General features: G+C 41.7%; 1 protein-coding gene across 1 annotated transcript; it reads right to left on the reverse strand.

Annotated features, from left to right (window-relative positions):
* Positions 1–1,311: 1,311 nt before the first annotated feature.
* On the reverse strand, positions 1,312–21,223 carry LOC120053021 (myoneurin-like). The gene is made up of 6 exons (XM_039000273.1): positions 20,725–21,223; positions 18,478–18,608; positions 18,117–18,281; positions 12,037–12,201; positions 3,091–3,202; positions 1,312–2,879 (listed from the first exon to the last, which is right to left on the reverse strand). Exons 1-6 carry the CDS (start codon positions 21,005–21,007, stop codon positions 1,918–1,920), a joined length of 1,818 nt encoding a protein of 605 aa, XP_038856201.1. The 5' UTR covers positions 21,008–21,223; the 3' UTR covers positions 1,312–1,917.
* Between the last annotated feature and the right edge of the window lie 1,862 nt (positions 21,224–23,085).

A 23,085-nucleotide genomic window follows, 5' to 3' on the forward strand; every position in this document is an offset into this window, starting at 1 on the left:
ACATTTTGTCAGCTGGTTGTCATGCAAAAGCCTGCTGGTCTCATGGTAATTGACCAGTAATGAAATAAACACATTGAGCATCTCCAGCCCTCCATGCATACAAGCTGCTGATGAACTTCGGAACATCTACATTTAAAAATACAGAATAAATCAATTGAATATACGCCATCACAACAAAGCCATGATTTATTTTAGGCCAGTCTAAAGAAACATGATGTGAAGAAAATGTATTTCAGAAGAATAGAATGAGTTGCCCTACTGTATACTGTCAAAAATAAATATCATTTTATGGCTATGCTGTAGGCTTGTTCATTTAGCAGACAAGATATGCTTATAAGTCCCATGCCATTATTTTATATTATATGATTTTATAGTAAGAAGATTATAATTTAACTTAAAATAGAAATTATATTTTTCCCATTCCGGAGGAGTGCGCATATGAAGTGTCTATGTTGAGCATAAAAGTCATCATTTGAAACAGGTCCTATATGCCATTTTTTTCTGTAATTTGGCAACTTTAGTTGTGAATGATACAAACCTTAGAATGCCTTAGAAATCAAAAGGTATGGGCTGCATGATGCGACGATAGGCTATTGACGATTTTGTTCTCTCCAGCTCTCATCAAGTGATTATTATTTTAACAGACTATTCTCAATTTAATTTGAACTAATATGTAAAATGAGTTTAGATTTATAAGGGCCCATTATCACATTTGCAGAAACAGGGGCAAGAGAAGAAAATGCATATCATCCATAGCGAATGGAGGTCACTTTCCCGCAGCTTGGTCCCATTTCGGGGAAACTACTTCATGTGATAGATATTCTGCCCAAACTCTGCATGCCATGGGCACTCCAATCCTGTTCCTGCAGCTACCCAGTGCTTAATTTGGAAAACCAAGTGAAATCTGTCAGGGAACATCGATAGTAACATATTTTCACAACGAAACTGTCTGCTGTATTTCATTAAACTGTTGACAGCCCCCTCTCCCCTCTCTGTGCGCTGAAGAATGGCATGAAGGAAAGCGAGGAGATGGAAAGGCATGGTGGTGAGATATTCTGTAGCTAAAGGTAACATATCAGCCTATTAATTCTGAAAATATAAAACTATTACTAGGCTATACAAAATCAAATAAAAATTCACTATAATGTAGACTCTGAATTTGTTTTATTTAGGCTAGGCCAATTTTGTACCAAAGATATCTTATCAGTTTTTTATGAAAAATGTTTCCACTCAGATTCAACCTGTTGTTGAACTAATTTATTCAAATTGATCAATCAACCACAGTGAGGTGAGTTTTAAAAGCACATACTGTTTTGATGATAAGTGTTTAATGTGATTTTCGATTACATTTGCATTGATGTCAGAGTGGCTAGAAGGGCAATAGAGCCCTGAGTACCAGGCCATTAGCGACCTGATGATCGTTACCGAGTTGGGTACTACGAACATATGTCCAGAGTGCTTAAAAGGAGATTACCATGACTGGTCACATAGAATTTTATTGCGGTCATGACGCATGAATGCTGGATTACCGCAACAGCCCTAGTGACATGGAGAATAACTTGTATCACTATGGTAACAGTTTACCTTTTCTGTAAATCTGGTACCCTTCTCTTTGATAAAATGAATTTGAGAATACTTTGGAAAAGGTTCAACATTACAGTACACACAGCTTCATTACTTTATACCAAGTAAACATGAATTAAGGCACTATCATTTCCTCATTATCAAACACCATGATAAGGTTGCCACTCTTCATCAGTGAAACATTTTTACAGACACTATCACACCAATCATCACAATATCATCTACTCTGCCTTATCATACTCATTCTTCCCTCATGTCACCTCATCCAGCTCCCCACTACATCCAAAACCAACATAATTAACTACAAACTAACTAATACTACATTATATGTCACTATACATGGCCCGTGTGCATTTTCTGCTGGTGTAACCTGAGGTAGCTCCTCTCTGAGAACCTCTTCTCGCAGTGCGTACAGGCGAACGGCCTCTCTCCCGTGTGGACCTTCAGGTGCCTCTTCAGGCTGGACGTGTGGGAGAAACTGACCCGGCACAGGTGGCAGCCAAACGGTTTCTCCCCTGTGTGGACCCTCTGGTGCCTCTTCAGGCTGGATGAGTGGGAGAAACTGACCCGGCACAGGTTGCAGCTGAACGGTTTCTCCCCTGTGTGCATCCTCTGGTGGATCTCCACCTGTTGGGGGAAACTGAACGCTTTCCCACAGAACGAACACGGGAATCGCTTCTCTTTGGCGCCACCACCTTTACTGATTCCATCTCTACTACTGTCATTTGTCAATGGGCTTGTGTAGCCATTTAGTGTTGAGGCACTGGCATTGTCTGAGGTCTGGTTTAACATTAGGGGAGTGTGAGGAGGATGAAGGCCAGGGAGTGTCTGTGTTGTTACAGGGTCCATGTTCCAGTTGATAGATCCTATAGAAGGCAGGCTGAAGGCAGCATCTGTTAGGTGGTTAACCTGAGGCGCCATCAGTCTCTCTGAATCACAACTATAGGAGCAGGACGGAGCATCGCTAGCAGAGTCTGTGTCTGTTCTCTCCTGCCGCATACAGACACCACCTCGTCCTCGCAGACCAAATCTACGCCTCGCCCTGGTCCCAGCCAGTCTGTTGTCATGGAAATTAAGTTTGGCTGTTGTTTTGTGTTCGACAGTCTGTTTTGGGTTGTGGTTAACAGTGTTGTTCCCCAGCTCGACATTAGGGACTCTGTCCCATCCACTGATCTCCACTATGTCGCCTCTGGCCCTGGACAGCTCGGTGATGTCGTCCCCTCGACCCTTGGCTGCTCCGGTCTGGGAATCCAAGATGGCCGCCCAGTCTCCTCTTTTAACCTCCAGCCAACCACCTGAAGGAAGAGGTTACAAAATATACTTTTTTTAAAACATGGCAGAGAAAACTCTACATATGGAATTTTTTTCGTCAATTACCTGGTCAAATTCATACATTGTGTGTTTTGTTGTATTGATTTAATTTTCTGAAAAAATAATAGCCAGGCACATCACTATTCCCATTGAAGATATATTACTGTATGTAGGCTATATGTATTTCTTTCTTACCTTGCTCCCCCATCTTTAGTCCACTCAGCAGGTCAATGCTCTCTGGTACGTCTTCTACTGTCTCCTCTTTGACTAGCAGCAGATCAGGCTTCCCATCCTCCATGTCTACTGGCTGTAAGAGATACAGAGTGAGAGGATGTTGGATCAAGAAATCTGATACGAGCACCCTGCCATGAAGCATTTTCTGGTTGGGCAATGAGAGTTTGCTATGAGCACTATACAAACATGTTAGGTGATTTGATACTATGCAAACATGTTAGTTGAGTTTAATACTTGATACTCTTTAATGGTTTAATAAATGAAAACATGGTCCCACACTTAAGACAAAATGAATCAAGACCAGGGCCCGCATCCACAAAGTGTCTCAGAGTAAAAGTTCTCCTACTCTTATGGGTAAAAATAAAAGCTATGCTTGAAGAATCTTTAGTCATAAGAGTCCTACCTAGTCTACAGATATTTAGGAGAACTCATGAGCTGTTCTAACTAGTTGAGTTACCAGCAAGTGTCTAGATAATAGAAAAGGGCAGCGAGTCAGTGGTTCCTGCACCATATGCAATTACTTTGGAGTTGTTGAAAGAATGTGTTGATATTTCTATATGATCAATCCAGAAATAATCTAGACCTACCTGCAACAGTATCTCTTGCGCTTTTGACAATGATTTCACATGATAAGCCGAAATTGTTTTAACCACTAGGCTAATAAATAATCCCAATTTTCTTTTGATTATTTCAATAACCTACATTGTTATTTCATCTTCATCTTGATAGACATTCAGTCTACCTTTAAAAAATATACTTAAATTGGGTATGCCTTTAGGTTTGGAGATTGAAAGCATCTAGATGATGTTGCACAAAACGTTTGAAAGGTCTATAATTTTCACATGATAAGGCCTACGTTAACTTTGATTATGTTTGATGGAAATTATAGACTATTCAAATGTTTTATGCAACATTATCGGCAAGTGAGTTGATGCCTACTGTGCCAAAGCGATTTAGAGTTGTTAAACGGTAGTGACGAGTGTGTGTTGATATAACGGTAATAGCCTATTAATATAATTCCGCTTTTAACAACCATCAGAATTGGTTAAAAAAAGTTATGCATGCCAAAATATTAGTCAAGAATTAAGTTTAGGCAAAGTAATTGTATTAGGTGAAAATTATATTAAACATTTTACATTTTACCAACATTTGATGGTTGTCTGAAGCATTCTATAGTCCAAAACTGGCAATGCCTTATCGCGATGTGTTATTCCCCATAATTCTAATTCTTATGACCGAAAAGAGCTTCTGGATATCAGAACAGCGATCACTAACCTCGATTTGGATGAATATTTCTACTTCAACGAGTCAGAGGAGCCGAACATACTGCTCACCCCGGACCAGGCCCTAATCCCGGAGACTCGGAAAATAAATAGACTGTGCAAGAGTGGCCAACATGCGGGCACCCTGACAGACTACGTCAGCGAGTACATAAACCACCACTACCCTCCGTTCTATTGGCGAACGTACAATCACTGGAAAACAAACTGGGCAAGCTCCGTTCGAGACTATCCTATCAACGGCACCTGAAGAACTGTAATAACCCATGGTTCTCCGAGTCTTGGCTAAAGAAGAACATGGATAATATACATCTGGCTGGTTTTTCCATGCAGCAGTAGGACAGAACGGCAGCATCCGGTAAGCTCAAGGGGGAGGTGTATGTCTCTTTGTTAACAACAGCTGGTGCAATCTCTAAAATTAAGGTCTCGAGGTTCTGCTTGCCTAAATTAGAATATCTCATGATAAGCTGTAGACCATACTATTTACCAAGAGAGTTTATCTATATTTTTTGTAGCTGTCTATTTACCACCACAAACAGATGGGACTAAGACCGCACTCAACGAGCTGTATAGAGCCATAAGCAAACAAGAAAATTCACAAAATTCACAAGGCCGCAGGGCCAGATGGATTACCAGACGCGTACTCAGAGCATCCGCTGACAAACTGGCAAGTGTCTTCACTGACATTTTCAACCTCTCCCTGACCCAGTCTGTAATACCTACATGTTTAAAGCAGACCACCATAGTCCCTGTGCCCAAGAACGCCTAGGTAACCAGTCTATATGACTATCGCCTCGTAACACTCGCATATGTAGCAATGAAATGCTTTGAAACCATCACTCCAGACACCCTGGACTAACTCCAATTCGCATTCCGACCCAACAGATTCACAGATGACGCAATCTCTATTTCACTCCACACTGCCCTCTCTCACCTGGACAAGAGGTGAGAATGCTGTTCATTGACTACAGCTCAGCGTTCAACCCCATAGTGCCCTCAAAACTCATCACTAAGCTTAGTCCCCTCCTGTACTCCCTGTTCACCCGCAACTGCATGGACGTGCACACCATTAAGTTTGCTGACGACACGACGGTGGTAGGCCTGATCACTGACGACGATGAGACAGCCTATAGGGAGAAGGTCAGAGAAGTGGCAGTGTGGTGCCAGGACAACAACCTCTCCCTCAACGTCAGCAAGGCAAAGGAGCTGATCATGAACTACAGGAAACAGAGGGCTGAACACGGCCCCATTTACATCGACCGAACTGTAGTGGAGTGGATCGAGTGCTACAAGTTCCTCAGTGTCCACATCACTAAGGACCTATCATGGTCCACACACACACCAACACAGTCATGAAGAGGGACGACAATGCCTCTTCCCCCTCAGGAGGCTGAAAAGATTTGGCATGGGCCCTCAGATCCTCCAAAAGTCCTACAGCTGCACCCATGACAGCATCTTGACTGGCTTTATCACCGCTTGGTATGGCAACTGCTTGACATCCAACCGCAAAGCGCTATAGAGTGTAGTGCATACGGCCCAGTACCTCACTGGGGCCGAGCTCCCTGCCATCCAGGACGTTGATACCAGGCGGTGTCAGAGGAAGACCCTAAACATTGTCAAAGACCCCAGCTACCCAAGTCATAGACTGTTCTCTCTGCTACTGCAGGGCAAGAGGTACCGATGCACCAAATTCCACATGACCATTTAGTTACAGTAATTCGGCTTCTCCAAGCTCTGATGCTGCTGATCGTCATTAGTAGCCTACTAAACTTGCTAACTGCCTGGTACTCAGCACTATATTGTCCCTTTAATCACTCTGACATCAATGCAAATGTAATCGAAAATCTAATCAAACACTTCATGAGAACCCATGAGCTCATGTTGCACAACATTTCAATAAGCTATGCAATTCTGTGAGAAAACAGAGTGATGGCCTCTTAAAAAGAGGAGGATCCCATCAGCTTTCTATAGGCTAGGCCTACTATATTTATTTCTTAACTTTCCTAATATTAGGCACATTGCTAATATTTACAACAGGAGTATAGCTTATGTGGCTGGCATGAAAATAAACCACGGGGAAAAACGTCCTCCATTCGCTATTTAAGTGCATAGATGACATGTATTTTTTCCGCTGCCCCTGTTTTGATACAGGTGCATGATAATGGTCCATTCTAAATCAAAACAAATTTCACACATATTTTATTTAGTATATGTAAAGACAATATTATATCAAGAATAGACTGATGAGTGACAATATTAGCCTATCACTTGTGAATGATATACAGTTGAAGTCGGAAGTTTACATACACTTAGGTTGGAGTCATTAAAACTCATTTTTCAACCACTCCACAAATTTCTTGTTAACAAACTAGAGTTTTGGCAAGTCGGTTAGGACATCTACTTTGTGCATGACACAAGTCATTTCCCCAACAATTGTTTACAGACAGATTATTTCACTTATAATTCACTGTATCACAAGTCCAGTGGGTCTGAAGTTAACATACACTATGTTGACTGTGCCTTTAGCTTCTTATGGCAGGGGGCAGTATTGAGTAGCTTGGATGAATAAGGTGCCCAGAGTAAACTGCCTGCTACTCAGTCCCAGAAGCTAAGATATGCATATTATTAGTAGATTTGATTAGAAAACACTGAAGTTTCAAACTGTTTGAATGATGTCTGTGAGTATAATAGAACTCATATGGCAGGCAAAAACCTGAGAAAAAAATCCAACCAGGAAGTGGGAAATCTGAGGTTTGTAGGTTTGCCTATCCAATATACAGTGTCTATGGGGTCATATTGCACTTCCTAAGGCTTCCACTAGATGTCAACAGTCTTTAGAACCTTGTTTGATGCTTCTACTGTGAAGGATGAGGGAATAAGAGCTGATTGAGTCAGGGCTCTGGCAGAGTGCCACGAGCTCACTCAGGCGCGCCCCCGTGAGAGTTAGCTGCGTTCCATCGCATTTCTACAGACAAAGGAATTCTCCGGTTGAAACATTATTGAAGATTTATGTTAAAAACATCCTAAAGATTGATTCTATACATCGTTTGACATGTTTCTATGAACTGTAATGGAATTTTTTGACTTTTCGTCTGGCCTGCGCGTCATCAATTTGGATTTTGGAACTAAACGTGCGAACAAAAAGGAGGTATTTGGACAAATTATGGACGTTATCTAACAAAACAAACATTTATTGTGGAGCTGGGATTCCTGGGAGTGCATTCTGATGAAGATCATCAAAGGTAAGTGAATATTTATAATGCTATTTCTGACTTCTGTTGACTCCACAACATGGCGGGTACCTGTATGGCTTGTTTTGGTCTCTGAGCGCTGTACTCAGATTATTGCATGGTGTAGTTTTTCCGTAAAGTTTTTTTGAAATCTGACACAGCGGTTGCATTAAGGAGAAGTTTATCTAAAGTTCCATGTAAAACACTTGTATCTTTTATCAATGTTTATTATGAGTATTTCTGGGATTTCTGTGGCTATCTGCAAAATCACCGGATGTTTTGGAATCAAAACATTACTGCACGTAACACGCCAATGTAAACTGAGATTTTTGGATATAAATATGCACATTATCGAACAAAACATAGATGTATTGTGTAACATGATGTCCGGTGAGTGTCATCTGATGAAGATCATCAAAGGTTAGTGATTCATTTTATCTATATTTCTGCTTTTTGTGACTCCTCTCTTTGGCTGGAAAAATGGCTGTGTGTTTTTTTGACTTGGCTCTGAACTAACATAATCATATGTTGTGCTTTCACTGTAAAGCCTTTTTGAAATCGGACACAATGGGTAGATTAACAAGAAGTTTATCTTTCATTTGCTGTAGTGGACTTGTTAATGTGTGAAAGTTTCCTCCGTGTTTCCTCCGACACATTGGTGTGGCTGGCTTCCGGGTTAAGTGGGCATTGTGTCAAGAAGCAGTGTGGCTTGGTTGGGTTGTGTTTCGGAGGACGCACGGCTGTCGACCTTTGCCTCTCCCGAGTCTGTACGGGAGTTGCAGCGATGAGACAAGACTAACTACCACGAAAATGGGGTAAAAAAATAAATAATAACAAAATATAAAAATAAAAAGCATTACATGCATAATCGCATTTGTGATCACTTTTGATAATGGTGTTTTCTGCTAATGTAACATTTGCGCTTATAGCCTACTGCCGTGTGCGCATTGCTGCGCTTATAATTTGAAGAAATAGCATAATAGTTTATCAACATTTTAAGATAAACGTTCTGATCTGTTGTATCAGCCACAATGCTTAAAGTTTTTTGATGCTAGTGGTTGTATTAATTTGTGATCTATCGCATCCCACAACTGTCCCAGACTATGTTTGGAATATTTATTTCTTGCAGAGAATATAATAGACCAACTTTTGTACTATGGGCGATAGTAGATTGACATAGGCTAGAGCTTTTGCTGTACGTTAGGCCTACTCATCTTGTTAGCTGACGAAAAGTAAATGTGGACAGTTCTTCCAATATCTTCAATATGCACTTCGGAATTGGATAAGGACGTGCGAAGTTGCGTCCCCGATGTGTCTGTCTTCACTTGTAGCCTGTGAGAAAGACCAGATCAGGTGATGGAGAGCCGTGTGAGTGATTCAGAGCAGGCAGCACTCAGGGAGAAGGGCTGCAAAAGGCATGGATTTTTGTTAGGGCGCATTATGGCCACACAAAGGGGATGCCGCCGGGAAATTCGAGGCATTACAAGTTGCTTCTCAAATTGTGAATAAGAGACTGACGAAGTGTGTACAGCCTGCGCAAAAAAACAAAGCAGAGCACATGCCTTTCAAGCAACTTTTTTCATATCATCGTTAGAGTCGTATCATGCAGCCTTACAATGTATTACAAATCAAAACATACAGCCCAACGTTTGTAGAACAACTAAAGATACATTAATAACTCTAAATTAAGCATATAGGAGTACCTATTTATTTGTTAACAGCTCAACACAGAATAGCCGCATGTGCGCACTCCCTCAAATCGTTTGGAGAAAATATCCTTTCTATTTTAATCAGCTTTGTTCAATTGTATTCTTGTTACTATAAAATAATGCCATGGAATTCTAAGCAAATATTGCCTGCTAAATGAACTAGTGTAGCCCACAGCCATTTGGCATATCCAGATCAGGACCTAACATAAGGACATGCTATTCTGTTCTTCTGAAATACACTACATTTTCTTCATATCATGCTTCTTTTGACCTGTCTAAAATAAATAATGGATTGGTTGTGAAGGTGTAGGCTATATTACATGGATTTATTAGACTTTTTAAAATGTAGATGTTCCAAAGGTCTGCATCAGTGCCTTGTGTGGAAGCCAGGAGATGCTAAATGTGTTTATCAAATCAAATTGTATTTGTCACATGCGGCGAATACAACAGGTGTAGACCTCACAGTGAAATGCTTACTTACAAGCCCTTAACCAACGATGCCGTTTTAAGAAAATACCTAAAAAAATAAAAGTTTTAAAAAGTATGAGATAAGAAAAACAAATAATTAAAGAGCAGCAGTAAATAACAATAGTGGGGCTATATACAGGGGGTACCAGTACAGAGTCAATGTGTCAATGTGCGGGGGCACCGGTGTCGAGGTAATTGAGATAATTATGTACATGCAGGTAGGGTTGTTGAAGTGGCTATGCATAGATAATAACAGGAATAGGTTTTGTCGTGCCCTCTTCACGACTGTCTTGGTGTGCTTGGACCATGTTAGTTTGTTCGGTGATGTGGACGCCAAGGAACTTGAAGCTCTCAACCTGCTCCACTACAGCCCCGTCGATGAGAATGGGGATGTGCTCTGTCCTCTTTTTCCTATAGTCCACAATCAACTCCTTTGTCTTGATCACGTTGAGGGACAGGTTGTTGTCCTTGCACCACATGGTCAGGTCTCTGACCTCCCTATAGGCTGTCTCATCGTTGTCTGTGATCAGGCCTACCACTGTTGTCATCAGCAAACTTAATGATGGTGTTGGAGTTGTGCCTGGCCGTGCCGTCATGAGTGAACAGGGAGTACAGGAGGGGCCCCCGTGTTGAGGATAAGCGTGGCGGATGGGTTGTTACCTACCCTTACCACCTGGGTGCGGCCCGTCAGGAAGTCTAGGATCCAGTTGCAGAGGACGGTGTTTAGTCCCAGAGTCCTTAGCTTAGTGATGAGTTTTGAGGGCACTATGGTGTTTGAACGCTGAGCTGTAGTCAATGAATAGCATTCTCACATAGGTGTTCCTTTTGTCAAGGTGGGAAAGGGCAGTGTGGATTGCATTATCTGTGGATCTGTTGGTGCAGTATGCAATTGGAGTGGGTCTACGGTTTCTGGGTTAATGGTGTTGAGCCATGACCAGGCTTTCAAAGCATTTCATGGCTACAGACGTGAGTGCTACGGGTCGGTAGTCATTTAGGCAGGTGACCTTAGTGTTCTTGTGCACAGGGACTATGGTGGTCTGCTTGAAACATGTTGGTATTACAGACTCAGACAGGGAGAGGTTGAAAATGTCAGTGAAGACACTTGCCCGTTAATCAACGCATGCTCGGAGTACACGTCCTGGTAATCCGTCTGGCCCAGCGGCCTTGTGAATGTTGACCTGTTTAAAGGTCTTACTCACATCGGCTGCGGAGAGCGTGATCACACAGTCATCTGGAACAGTTCATGCTCTCATGCGTGTTACTTGCCTCGAAGCGAGCATAGAAGTTATTTAGCTCGTCTGGTAAGCTCGTGTCACTGGGCAGCTCTCGGCTGTGCTTCCCTTTGTAGTCTGTGATAGTTTGCAAGCCCTGCCACATCCGACGAGCGTTTATGTTAATTAATGGTCAATTACCGTGAGACCGACAGTTATTTGCTTGACAATCACCGGCTGACAAAATTTCGTGACCGCCACAGCCCTAGTTTGGAACCAACAGGACCCTGAACAGCTTCTATCCATAAAGCCATAAGACTGTTAAATAGTGAGTTAAATAGTTAACCAAATAGCTACCTGGACTATCTTTATTGACCTTTTTGCACTAACTTTTCTGACTCATCACATACGCTGCTGTTTATTATCTGTCCTGTTGACTAGTCACTTCATTCCTAGTTATTTGTACATATCTACCTCAATTATCCTAGTACTGGTACCCCATGTATCATTACTCATTCTGTATTTATTATTATTCTGTTATTACTTTTCTATTATTTCTCTATTTTCTTTCTCACTGCATTGTTGGGAAGGGCCTATAACAATGTCAATGAGCGTCACCACTATCTTTCCATTATGGTACCTCAAACTGTCATGATTACCAGCTGAGAAACTTTTAAGAGTTGATTTTACTCCTGGCTCAGAGTTGGTCTTACCAGTGTTTAAACATCATCCTAAAAACTATTCTGAGCTTAGAGGTTTTTTGTTGTCTTAAAACAGGTTTTAACCAAATCCCTATGCCCTTTTCTGAGACGCTTTGTGGCTACGGCCCCAGGGTAGTCTCAGAGTAGAAGTGCTGATCGAGGATCAGGTCCCCATCTGTCTATATTGTCTTATTCATTATGATCTAAAAGGAAAAACTGATCCTAGTTCAGCACTCCTACTCTGAGAGGCTTTGTGGATACGAGCTCTGACCTAATACCATTCAGACAGTAGTTTACAGTTGGCTCACCTCAGTGAGACTGTGTGTGGTCCTGTGCTGCTCAGCTGGTTCTTCTGTGGTTTCAGGAGGAGGTGTAGTCTGGTTGTCCTCCATGACCATGTTCCCCTCAGGGTTCCCCAGACCCTCCTCACACCCCTCCTTCTTCACCAGCAGCACCTCTGGACCCTCCTCCTCCTAGAAGAGACAGGTGATACAGATTACACAGACATACACTCCCTCAGGTACGTATACAGACACTTTCAACATGGAGTGTTTACCCATCCTCACTACATGTACTGTAGTTACAGAATGACTTCATTGTTAAACCCATTATGGTGGACATAAATATGACGTTGTGGGTAAAAAAGTCAGCTATGATAAGTCATTATCAGACAAACCTGACTAAACTATTTTGACGTGTACAGTAGGTGTTTGTTAGTGTGTGGGTATATTTAGTAAGCATATATTGGTTAAAAAGCACTGTCGGGTATATGCAGAATAGGGTGTGATGTATACTAAAGAGAGTCTCAATGAATGTCTTAGAATGAAAAGTTTTAAATACACAATATATAAACCACACCAATGTCTCAACTAAAAATCTGCATGAACTTGATGAAACTGCATTCATTTACACATAAAAAATAAAGTAGTTGAATAGAAGTAATGATAAAGGCATTTGTGAGTATCATATAGCCTACACAGTACAAACTTCTTGAAGAACAATCTGGCCTTAATGATCATGTACTCTCTCCACCCGGCACAGCCAGAAGAGGATTGGCCACCCCTCAGTCTTCTCTACGTTTCTTCCTAGGTTCCTGCCCTTCTAGGGAGTTTTTCCTAGACACCGTGCTTCTACATCTGCATTGTTTACTGTTTGGGGCTTTAGGCTGGGTTTCTGTATAGCACTTTGTGACAACTGCTGATGTAAAAAGGGCTTTATAAATACATTTGATTTTTATTTGATGTAACAGACTTTTTAGTGTTAATAGATTTTTATTTATTTTTATTTAACTAGGCAAGTCAGTTAAGAACAAATTCTTATTTACAATAATGGCCTAACCCGGACAATGCTGGGCCAATTGTGCGCCGCCTTATGGGACTCCCAATCACGGCCGGTTGTGATACAGCCTGGAATCGAACTGTCTGTTGTGACGCCTCTAGCACTGAGATGCAGTGCCATAGACCGCTGGCTTATATATCACAAAATGTCTGGACGCAATATTTTACTCAGGAATATTCAACACTGAAATCTGTTACTCTCATTATTCCAAATGCATCTGTGGATCTTTTCTGTTGACAACAATAGATATTAACATTTGTCCTTTAATGATTGGAATGATTACAAATCACGTTACATATTGCTTAACATGTCAGTTACATATTGCAATATAATTTTGGGACAATATTATATCAATATCTGACTCCAATTACTGATTTTTAAAAATAAATAAAAAAAGAATATTTTTTATTATTATTATACATTTTTTGCTACTGTAGGTAGCTTCAGCTGGCGCTAGTCGGCTGTACCTGCGCAAAAACTCCCAATATTTTTCATCCTATAGCTTGTTCTCCATCTTCTTTTTAAATAGTGAGCCAACATGTTTTCAGCACTTATTTATTTCCCTGATTCATCAGAACTCAATTTCTCATGCTCTCTCCTATCTCTGCAGCAGACATATAGTGAGCAATACGTTTGGAACATCAAATCGCAATATCGAATCGGAATACATATTGAATTGTGAGAAGCGTGATAAATATTTTATCGGCACCTAAGTATTGTGATAATATCTTATGAGGTCCCTGGCAATTCCCAGCCCTACTTTCTATGTTATATAGTGGAATGTTTTCTGCTGGTGTATCCTGAGGTAGCTCGTCTCCCAGAACCTCTTCCCACAGTGCGTACATGTGATGGGCTTTAGCAAACTACAGTATCTTCTGTCGAGGGAGGAGCTGGTTTTCAGAGTGTATATTTATTACTTTTAACACATTTCCGTTACTTTTCTATTAGCTCTCTATTTTCTCTCTCTGCATTGTTGGGAAGGGCTGTAAGTAAGCATTTCACCGTTGGTCCACACCTGTTGTTTACAAACCATGTGACAAATAACATTTGATTTGATTCAGCAATATTGGTGACCAGGGTGGGATCATTTCGATACGCTTTGGCTAGTCAAACATTGGCTAGCTTTCAATAAATTGGCTGGACACAAATGCTCCTAAAGAAGGTGTAATAATGAAGCATGTGTTGATGACAGTTCTACGGTCTCCAGAGGCCCAGGCTTTTGGCATAGATGGTAAAAGATCTCTGGACAAACATTGTATGTCTGTGATTGATAGGTTACACTATATTTAGATACTGAGACACCTTTGCTATTTGTCTCCATAATCAATAAATGGTGGAACACTATTTGTGACGGTGTTCTTTGTTCGGGTGTACAGTGCATTCGGAAAGTATTCAGACCTCTGGACTTTTTCTACATTTTCTTACATTACAGCCTTATTCTAAAATTGATTAAATTATTTTTCCCCTCATCAATCTACACACAACGCTCCATAATGACAACAAAAACAGGTTTTTGGAAATGTTTACACATTTTTTTTATTTTTATAAAAAAATGTAAAAAAGATATCACATTTACATAAGTAGTACTTTGTTGAAGCGCCTTTGGCAGTGATTACAGCCTCGAGTCTTCTTGGGTATGACGGTACAAGCTTGGCACACCTGTATTTGGGAAGTTTCTCCCATTCTTTTCTGCAGATCCTCTCAAGCTCTGTCAGGTTGAATGGGGAGTGTCGCTGCACAGCTATTTTCAGGTCTCCAGAGATGTTCGATCGGGTTGGCTGTGTGCTTAGGGTCGTTGTCCTGTTGGAAGGTGAACCTTCGCCCCAGTCTGAGGTCCTGAGCACTCTGGAGCAGGTTTTCACCAAGGATCTTTCAGTACTTTGCTCCGTTCATCTTTCCCTCGACCCTGACTAGTCTCCCAGTCCCTGCCGCTGAAAAACATCCCCACAGCATGATGCTGCCACCACCATGCTTCACCGTAGGGATGGTGCCAGGTTTCCTCCAGATGTGACGCTTGGCATTCAGGCCAAAGCGTTCAATCTTGGTTTCATCAGGCCAGAGAATCTTGTGTCTTGGTCTGAGAGTCTTTAGGTGCCTTTTGGCAAACTCCAAGCGGGCTGTCATGTGCCTTTTACTGAGGAGTGGCTTCCGTCTGGCAACTCTACCATAAAGGCCTGATTGGTGGAGTGCTGCAGAGATGGTTGTCCTTCTGGAAATTTCTGTTTTTTGCTCTGACATGCACTAACAACTGTGGGACCTTATATAGATGTGTGTGCCTTTCCAAATCATGTCCAATCAATTGAATTTAACACAGGTGGACGCCAATCAAGTTGTAGAAATAGCTCAAAGATGATCAATTGAAACAGGATGCACCTGATCTCAATTTCGAGTCTCATAGCAAAGGGTCTGAATACTTATGTAAATAAGGTATTTCAGCTTTTTATTTATTTTTTATTAGCAAAAATGTATAAAAACCTGTTTTCGCTTTTTCATTATCGGGTATTGTGTGTAGATTGATGAAGAAAAACATTAATTTAATATATTTTTAAATAAGGCTAACGTAACAAAATGTGGGAAAACTCAAGGGGTCTGAATACTTTTCGAAGGCACTGTATATGCACGAAACGTACATTATGGAAAATTTGTCTCACATTCAATCATAGTTAGTAGAATAATGAATGGATTGGCAAGATTTTGGCACTGTCCACTTTTAGAAGGTTAGTAGGAAAGTTAATCATTTAAACCACCTAAATATACTCACATTCACTGAAACTTATAAAAAACTAAAACATATTTCCCAACTGCTTTTTCTATAATCCTAAAAGCTCTTTATCATTCTCCATACCAATGGATCAAACATTATGCATGCCCACCGTGAGATTGGGCAGCTGCAATTTGAGAACTCATCTGGTTTAGAAATCAAACTCTGGTTATCTTATTGCAAAGCACATTGTACAACTGTTTTTAGAGGAGATGTAATGAAAGGTACGCTATATGTATTGGTTAATATGCATATGCAGCTGTCATTTTTAGACCTCCATTCTAGCATTCATGACACACACATTTTTCTATCTACATGCTTTTATTTGGGTTTCTATGCAAATTATACGATTGTTTATTTAAGCTTGCAGCTAGTTACTTGAAATGAGACAAAACATTATTTAAAAAATTGGATTCACTGACAAAGAAAGCTAATGAAACACAAATTGACATTTACAGTAGCTGACTAGGCTAGTCAAACTAACATTTGCTAGCTTTCAATAAATTGGCTAAACGGTCATTGAAGTTACCTCTTCATACGATCAAAACAATTGGTGTTGCATGCTGCATATTTGAAGTGCACTCAAACAGATATTTATCTTATTTCAGTCTTCGGAAGTTAGCTATATCTGTTCCTCTACATCATACAGCAGTTTGCGTTTTCACAAGAGGCAGTGTTTGCGTCGTAGATAGATGCAGGCCATTGGCTGCCTTCATCACCATGGGTATGTGATTAGTTCAAAGTTTAGCAGTTTCTAAAATTTGCCCAATAAAATTATGGAATATACTTATGAGAATTTAAAGTACCAACAAATGTAATAGTCATCATAATGTTTTACTGTTGTTAGGTTCTAATTCTGAGTAAAACACTCAACGAACATTATGAAAGCTTAACCAAGTTTATTCTTCCCAGAGGATCAATACAGCTGCATTAGACAAAAACATTTTCACACAAGCACTGATATTTAACTGTTCCTCATAGGCTGAGTCTCCTCCGACCCATCTGTACAAACATCGTTCTATACTGCTAGGCAGGACACCAGTGATACGGGCCATAAACTTTAATTTTTCCCTTTAAGGTGACTTGACCTGACCTCAACCCCCCTTCATCACTAATCCATGGCTCTCCTCCCTTATCAATGCCTGCCACATGTATTCGCTTCCCTGCACTCAACACATTCCAAGCTTAATTGCACACACTATATACCTTCCTCCTATAACCATTAACTTCTGGTGTCGACCCTCTAAACCTCAGCACTCCATCAGTGACATGAATAAGTATATTTTCATATTCTCAGAACCCAACACTGTCATATACAAAAATCAGCTCCTCCCTAGACGGGGAGCAATAAACTTCACATTTTTCGGCCCTCCACCTAGTCTATCTCATGTGAACCTTCAGGTGCCTCTTCAGATGGTGCTGGTGGGAGAACCTCTTCTCACACTGGAGGCAGCTGTAGGGTTTCTCCCCTGTGTGGACTCTTTGGTGCCTCTTCAGGTCACAAGCCTGGGCGAAGCATTTGTGACACTGGGTACAACTGAAGGGTTTCTCCCCCGTGTGGACCCTCTGGTGGATCTCCACCTTCTGGGGGCAGCTGAAGCCTTTGTTACAGAACATGCAGAGGTACCGTTTCTCTTTACTATTGCCTGATGTGGCTCCCCCTCCCTGAGCTCTAGCCTTGTCGTTTGAGTTCGATACCTGATCGAAAAGGATGTGGCCGTGAGAATCGGATGGCCCAATCAACGTGGACACTGTGTCACGATCCCTGAGCGAATGTAAAGGGGAGTGGGTTGCGACATTTGGATTTGTCTCTGAGCTTTTCCTGTAATCTAAGAAACCTCTGCCCTGTGAGAGTCCGTATCCTAGGTGATTATCTGCATTCCATGTGGAAGGAACCTCACACGCCACTTTCACTTCATCTATGACCAAACCCTCCCCTTTCTTATCTAGGCACCCTTCAGAGTATACACTACTATTGTACCGGTTCCAGTCCCCTCTAGATAGATCAATCTCTAAACCCAAGGTCATATTGCCAGGGTCCATCTCTGTAGTGTAAGAACAAGACGGATCATCGAACGTGTCACCTGAGTCCCGATGGGACTGAACCATCTTCAGGCTCGGGTCACCATGAAGTAAATACTCTGCGCCAGGAGCAGGATCAAATCCTGTGTGACAGACCAGTCTCCCTTGGTCTGATCTGTGGTCAGATCCTGTGTCTAGCCTTTGTGTTTCAGTTAAAGTCTCTGTGTCTGTCTCTGTCTTGAGAACGGCGTTCAGCGTTCCACTGACCTCCGTGATCCTGCGTCGGGTCCTGGGTTGCGCTGGGGCGGTGGTAGGGTCCTCCGTGGGTACAGGGGACGCTCTAGCCTGGATGTCTCTGCTGTGACGTGTGTCCTCCTCTCCTTCAGACCTCTCCTGCTTGACCCCAGGACCTGCAGCCTCTGCATTTGCAGACTGACAAAAGAAGAGAGGAGGTTATTACTGGTACTACAGTTGAATTGTATAACAATGTCGTAGGGAAGTCTTACAAGCTCCCATATGGCAGATGTACATGTAAGCAAGTAAATAGCTGAGGGGCGCTTTTCTGAAATAAACGGGCCAAATTTAGTTTACAATTTAATTGTAGACGTTTATGTAATACTACACTCACCTCTATCACGATAACATGCTGGGTTGAGGTTCCACTCAGCTCATCAACAGTGATTGGTGGGTCATCTCGCCATGTATTGTGTCCCGCTGGCTTCACAAAGCTCCTGTGACCTCCAGTGAGGTGTCCTTCACCTGAGAAAGTGAATGGGGGGGAAAGGTTGTTATGTCAGCTTCTGTCAATGCTCAACGCTATATTGAACACTATTGACAGTTTTGACACTGTCTAGAATTGGTAAGGATGTAAGGTAACACTTAGCATAACTGCTTGATATACTTTTTATTGATCAATGTATTATGTTCCATACAACATATTGCCTTCATTGATTAAATAATAGTAAATGCAGTAAATTAATCTGGTTAGGATTTGATATTGTTTCTTTGTTCAAGATAGTAATCTGGGGAATTATTGCATACTATCCAAAAACTGACCAAGACCCAATTCCAGGGTATGGGGCGACAGGCACTGAGTTATATACAGTTGAAGTCGGAAGTTTACATACACTTAGGTTCAACCACTCCACAAATTTCTTGTTAACAAACTATATTTTTGTTAAGTCGGTTAGGACATCTACTTTGTGCATGACAAGTATTTTTTCCAACAATTGTTTACAGACAGATTATTTCACTGTATCACAATTCCAGTGGGTCAGAAGTTTACAAACACTAAGTTGACTGTGCCTATAAATAGCTTTGAAAATTCCAGAAAATTATGTCATGGCGGTAGAGGCTTCTGATAGGCTAATGGACATCATTTGAGTCAATTGGAGGTGTACCTGTGGATGGATTTCAAGGCCTACCTTCAAACTCAGTGACTCTTCGTTTGACATCATGGGAAAATCAAAAGAAATCAGCCAAGATCTCAGAAAAAAATTGTAGACCTCCACAAGTCTGGTTCAACTAGCAGTTCCCAAATGCCTGAAGGTACCACGTTCATCTGTACAAACAATAGTACGCAAGTATAAACACCATGGGACCGCACAGCCGTCATACCGCTCAGGAAGGAGACGCGTTCTGTCTCCTAGAGATAAACGTTCTTTGGTGCGAAAGGTGCAAATCAATCCCAGAACAACAGCAAAGGACCTTGTGAAGATGCTGGAGGAAACAGCTACAAAAGTATCTATATGCACAGTAAAACGAGTCCTATATCGACATAACCTGAAAGGCCGCTCAGCAAGGAAGAAGCCACTGCTCCAAAACTGCCATAAAAACGCCAGACTACGGATTGCAACTGCACATGGGGACAAAGATCGTACTTTTTGGAGAAATGTCCTCTGGTCTGATGAAACAAAAATAGAACTGTTTGGCTATAATGACCATCGTTATCTTTGGAGGAAAAATTGGGAGACTTGCAAGCCGAAGAACACCTTTCCAACCGTGAAGCACGGGGATGGCAGCATCATGTTGTGGGGGTGCTTTGCTGCAGGAGGGACTGGTGCACTTCACAAAATAGATGGCATCATGAGGGAGGGAAATTATGTGGATATATATAAGACATCAGTCAGGAAGTTAAAGCTTGGTCGCAAATGGGTCTTCCAAATGGACAATGACCCCAAGCATACTTCCAAAGTTGTGGCAAAATGGCTTAAAGACAACAAAGTCAAGGTTTTGGAGTGGCCATCACAAAGCCCTGACCTCAATCCCATAGAACATTTGTGGGCAGAACTGAAAAAGCGTGTGCGAGCAAGGAGGCCTACAAACCTGACTCAGTTACACCAGCTCTGTCAGGAGGAATGGGGCAAAATTCACCAAACTTATTGTGGGAAGCTTGTGGAAGGTTCCCTGAAACATTTGACCCAAGTTAAACAATTTAAAGGCAATGCTACCAAATACTAATAGACTGTATGTAAACTTCTGACCCACTGGGAATGTGATGAAAGAAATAAAAGCTGAAATAAATCATTCTCTCTACTATTATTCTGACATGTCACATTCTTAAAATAAAGTGGTGATCCTAACTGACCTAAGACAGGGAATTGCTACTAGGATTAAATGTCAGGAATTGTAAAAAAAAAAAAAAAAAAAAAACTGAGTTAAAATGTATTTGGCTACGGTGTATGTAAAATTCCGACTTCAACTGTATGAATGGCGACAGGCACTGAGTTAAATATGAATGGCGACAGGAACTGAGTTATATGAATAACGACAGGCACTGAATAATATATGAATGGCGACAGGCACCGAGCAATATATGAATGTAGACAGGCACTGAGAAATATATGAATGGCGACAGGCCGCGCAGCCTCTGTACCTCTTGCCATTCCTCTGTATCGGTCGAGGATCTTGACACTACTGGGACGACTGGCGAGAACGCGCTCTCGCGTTGTCCTCTCTGCGCGCTCCCGTGACACCTTCAGTTCCAGAAGCTGTAGTTTCCTACGCAATGCCCTGTTTTCTTTCTGGCTATGAGTTATTTCCAAACGAAACACTGCATAGTCGTCGTCTACGAGCTTACAGATATCTGCTACGGCTGCATTCGCTAGCACCTCCATGATGGAGGCTATTTGAGTGTGAAAAACCATACAGTCAGCCATTGTTAGCAGCTAACTAGCGTTACCTAAAAAAAATTATATCAACCAAGTCCTGCCTCCAACGCGAATTAAAGACTACATGGGGTAAGTATGTGATGCTGTGCAGTTAAATGAGTCATATTTTGAGTTCCATGTTGTCAATAAACGTCTTAATAGGAACAATAAAAACGCTAATGTGGAAATTCTTCTTGGTCACTGTTCACTTCCGTTTACACTGAAGAGAAAGGATGTTATTGGGTGGCGTAATAGCTCAAAGGGTGTGGCTAAATGAGAAGGATATGCGCGCTGTTCTTTGAATTACGGTACTGCTTATTATGTTACACATCAAATCTTCTTCTTTAAGGTTTTATAGCAAACTACACCTATTGTGGTGTATTGCCTCCACCTACTGTACGGGGTATTGAAACAAAATATTCCATTGCGGGAAGGCAGTGGTGGTCCGTCAGGGCCAGCAAGGCCTTCTCTGCTGGCCTAAACATCATCAGAATATAAAACAATTTTAAATATATTTTCCCACAAATATGTATTAAATTATTCCCCAGAGTAAGAGTTATACTCTTCATTTCATAGCTTTCCTCTTGTTTGCACTGCTTCCAGCCCCAGGTTGAGATTTGGAGGGCTGGTTTTTATGTTAGATCTTTTATCCAATCATATTCAGCCATCATGTGTTGCCAGGGGTCTAAAATCTGCCCTCAGGCCTTCAGAATCAACAGTGCGGGTGCTTGTAGCTTAAAGTGAATGGAAATGAAAATTTAGTGTCAACCAATCAGCTTTAGAGTTGGCTATTGTACGCCTGCTGGCTGGCTCCAGTGTTACACAGGAGCCAGCTAGCAGGCGTAGTGCGTGCACGTCTTTTGATTGGATTACCAATATTGAGAGGCAGGTCCTATGGGCAGGTCTATGCAGAACCTCAGAACTAGGAAACTGAATTTGATAAACAAATTAATTTGCGTACTACTAAGCTGTTTTTTCAACCCACAATGGCGGAAGGAGGAGAAGATATCGATTTGGTCGAGGATATAATTATAACGCCATTCTCAAGACGAACTTTTCAAGAAAAGTTAGACATTGTAAGGAGAGGTCGCCAGACGCCGACGCTACAAAGCCTGTCACAGGCGGGAAAGGGGTTTGTTCGCCACTTTCAAAGTTCCAACTACGAGCGCTATCAATGGCTCACAGGCTCCGAGAAGCACTGCAAACTGTACTGCTGGGAATGCCTATTATTTGCAAGTGATCGATTTGGTGTTTGGAGACACACTGGCTTTGCAAACTTGAGTTGTCTAACCAAGGCAGCAACGAGACACCAAAGTACGGCTGGGCACTTACAAGCAATGGTGCTTTTGAAAACTTTTGGGGACACCCGAGTGGATCTACAGCTCAACGAACAAGCGCGCAGGGCAACGGAGCTGCACAATGAAAAGGTGAAGAAAAATAGGGAAATATTGAAAAGACTCATTGATTGTGTCATGTTTTTGGGTAAACACTGTTTACCCAAAAATGTCAATTTTTGTCAATTTCAAGGTGACGCAATGCCTGGTTATACTGCGTTTCTGTCTAAATGTATAGTGTCTAGAGCCATGGCATCATAATGATGGTAATAAGAGGTGGATTAATTCGGGTGGGACTGTGTAGGACCTCACTGAAGGCCCCAGGCCCACGGCACGCCACTGCGGGAAGGGGGTAAACCGAGATCATACAAAAAATACATCAAGATACCACTCCACTCCTTCAGTCACAGTTCAAATCCCATCCCTTAAAAGGTGCCTGTGAGGATGGAGCATTAAATCGACAGGATTCCTTGTAATGCCTCTGCTGTCAAATCCCTACATTCCTACATTTAAAAAAAACCTGCTGAAGCAGTGAAGAGAGTGGCTGAGGAAGATGGGTACAGGGTGAGGGATCCTGAGAGGATTTCTGTGAGTAGGTAGAAACTAAGAGAGTGATGGAAATAATATGTGCTTCAGTAAGGTAGGTTTCTTGGCATTCATAGCTATGGTTGTCAATTGTACTGCATAAATTGATCTAAAGCCGCAGAAAATAGAGGTTATGGTGGCAGCGGCAGAGAAATATTTGGGATTGTG

This window comes from Salvelinus namaycush, chromosome 8 (genome assembly GCF_016432855.1).
Source record: "Salvelinus namaycush isolate Seneca chromosome 8, SaNama_1.0, whole genome shotgun sequence".
NCBI classification, from domain to species: Eukaryota; Metazoa; Chordata; class Actinopteri; order Salmoniformes; family Salmonidae; genus Salvelinus; species Salvelinus namaycush.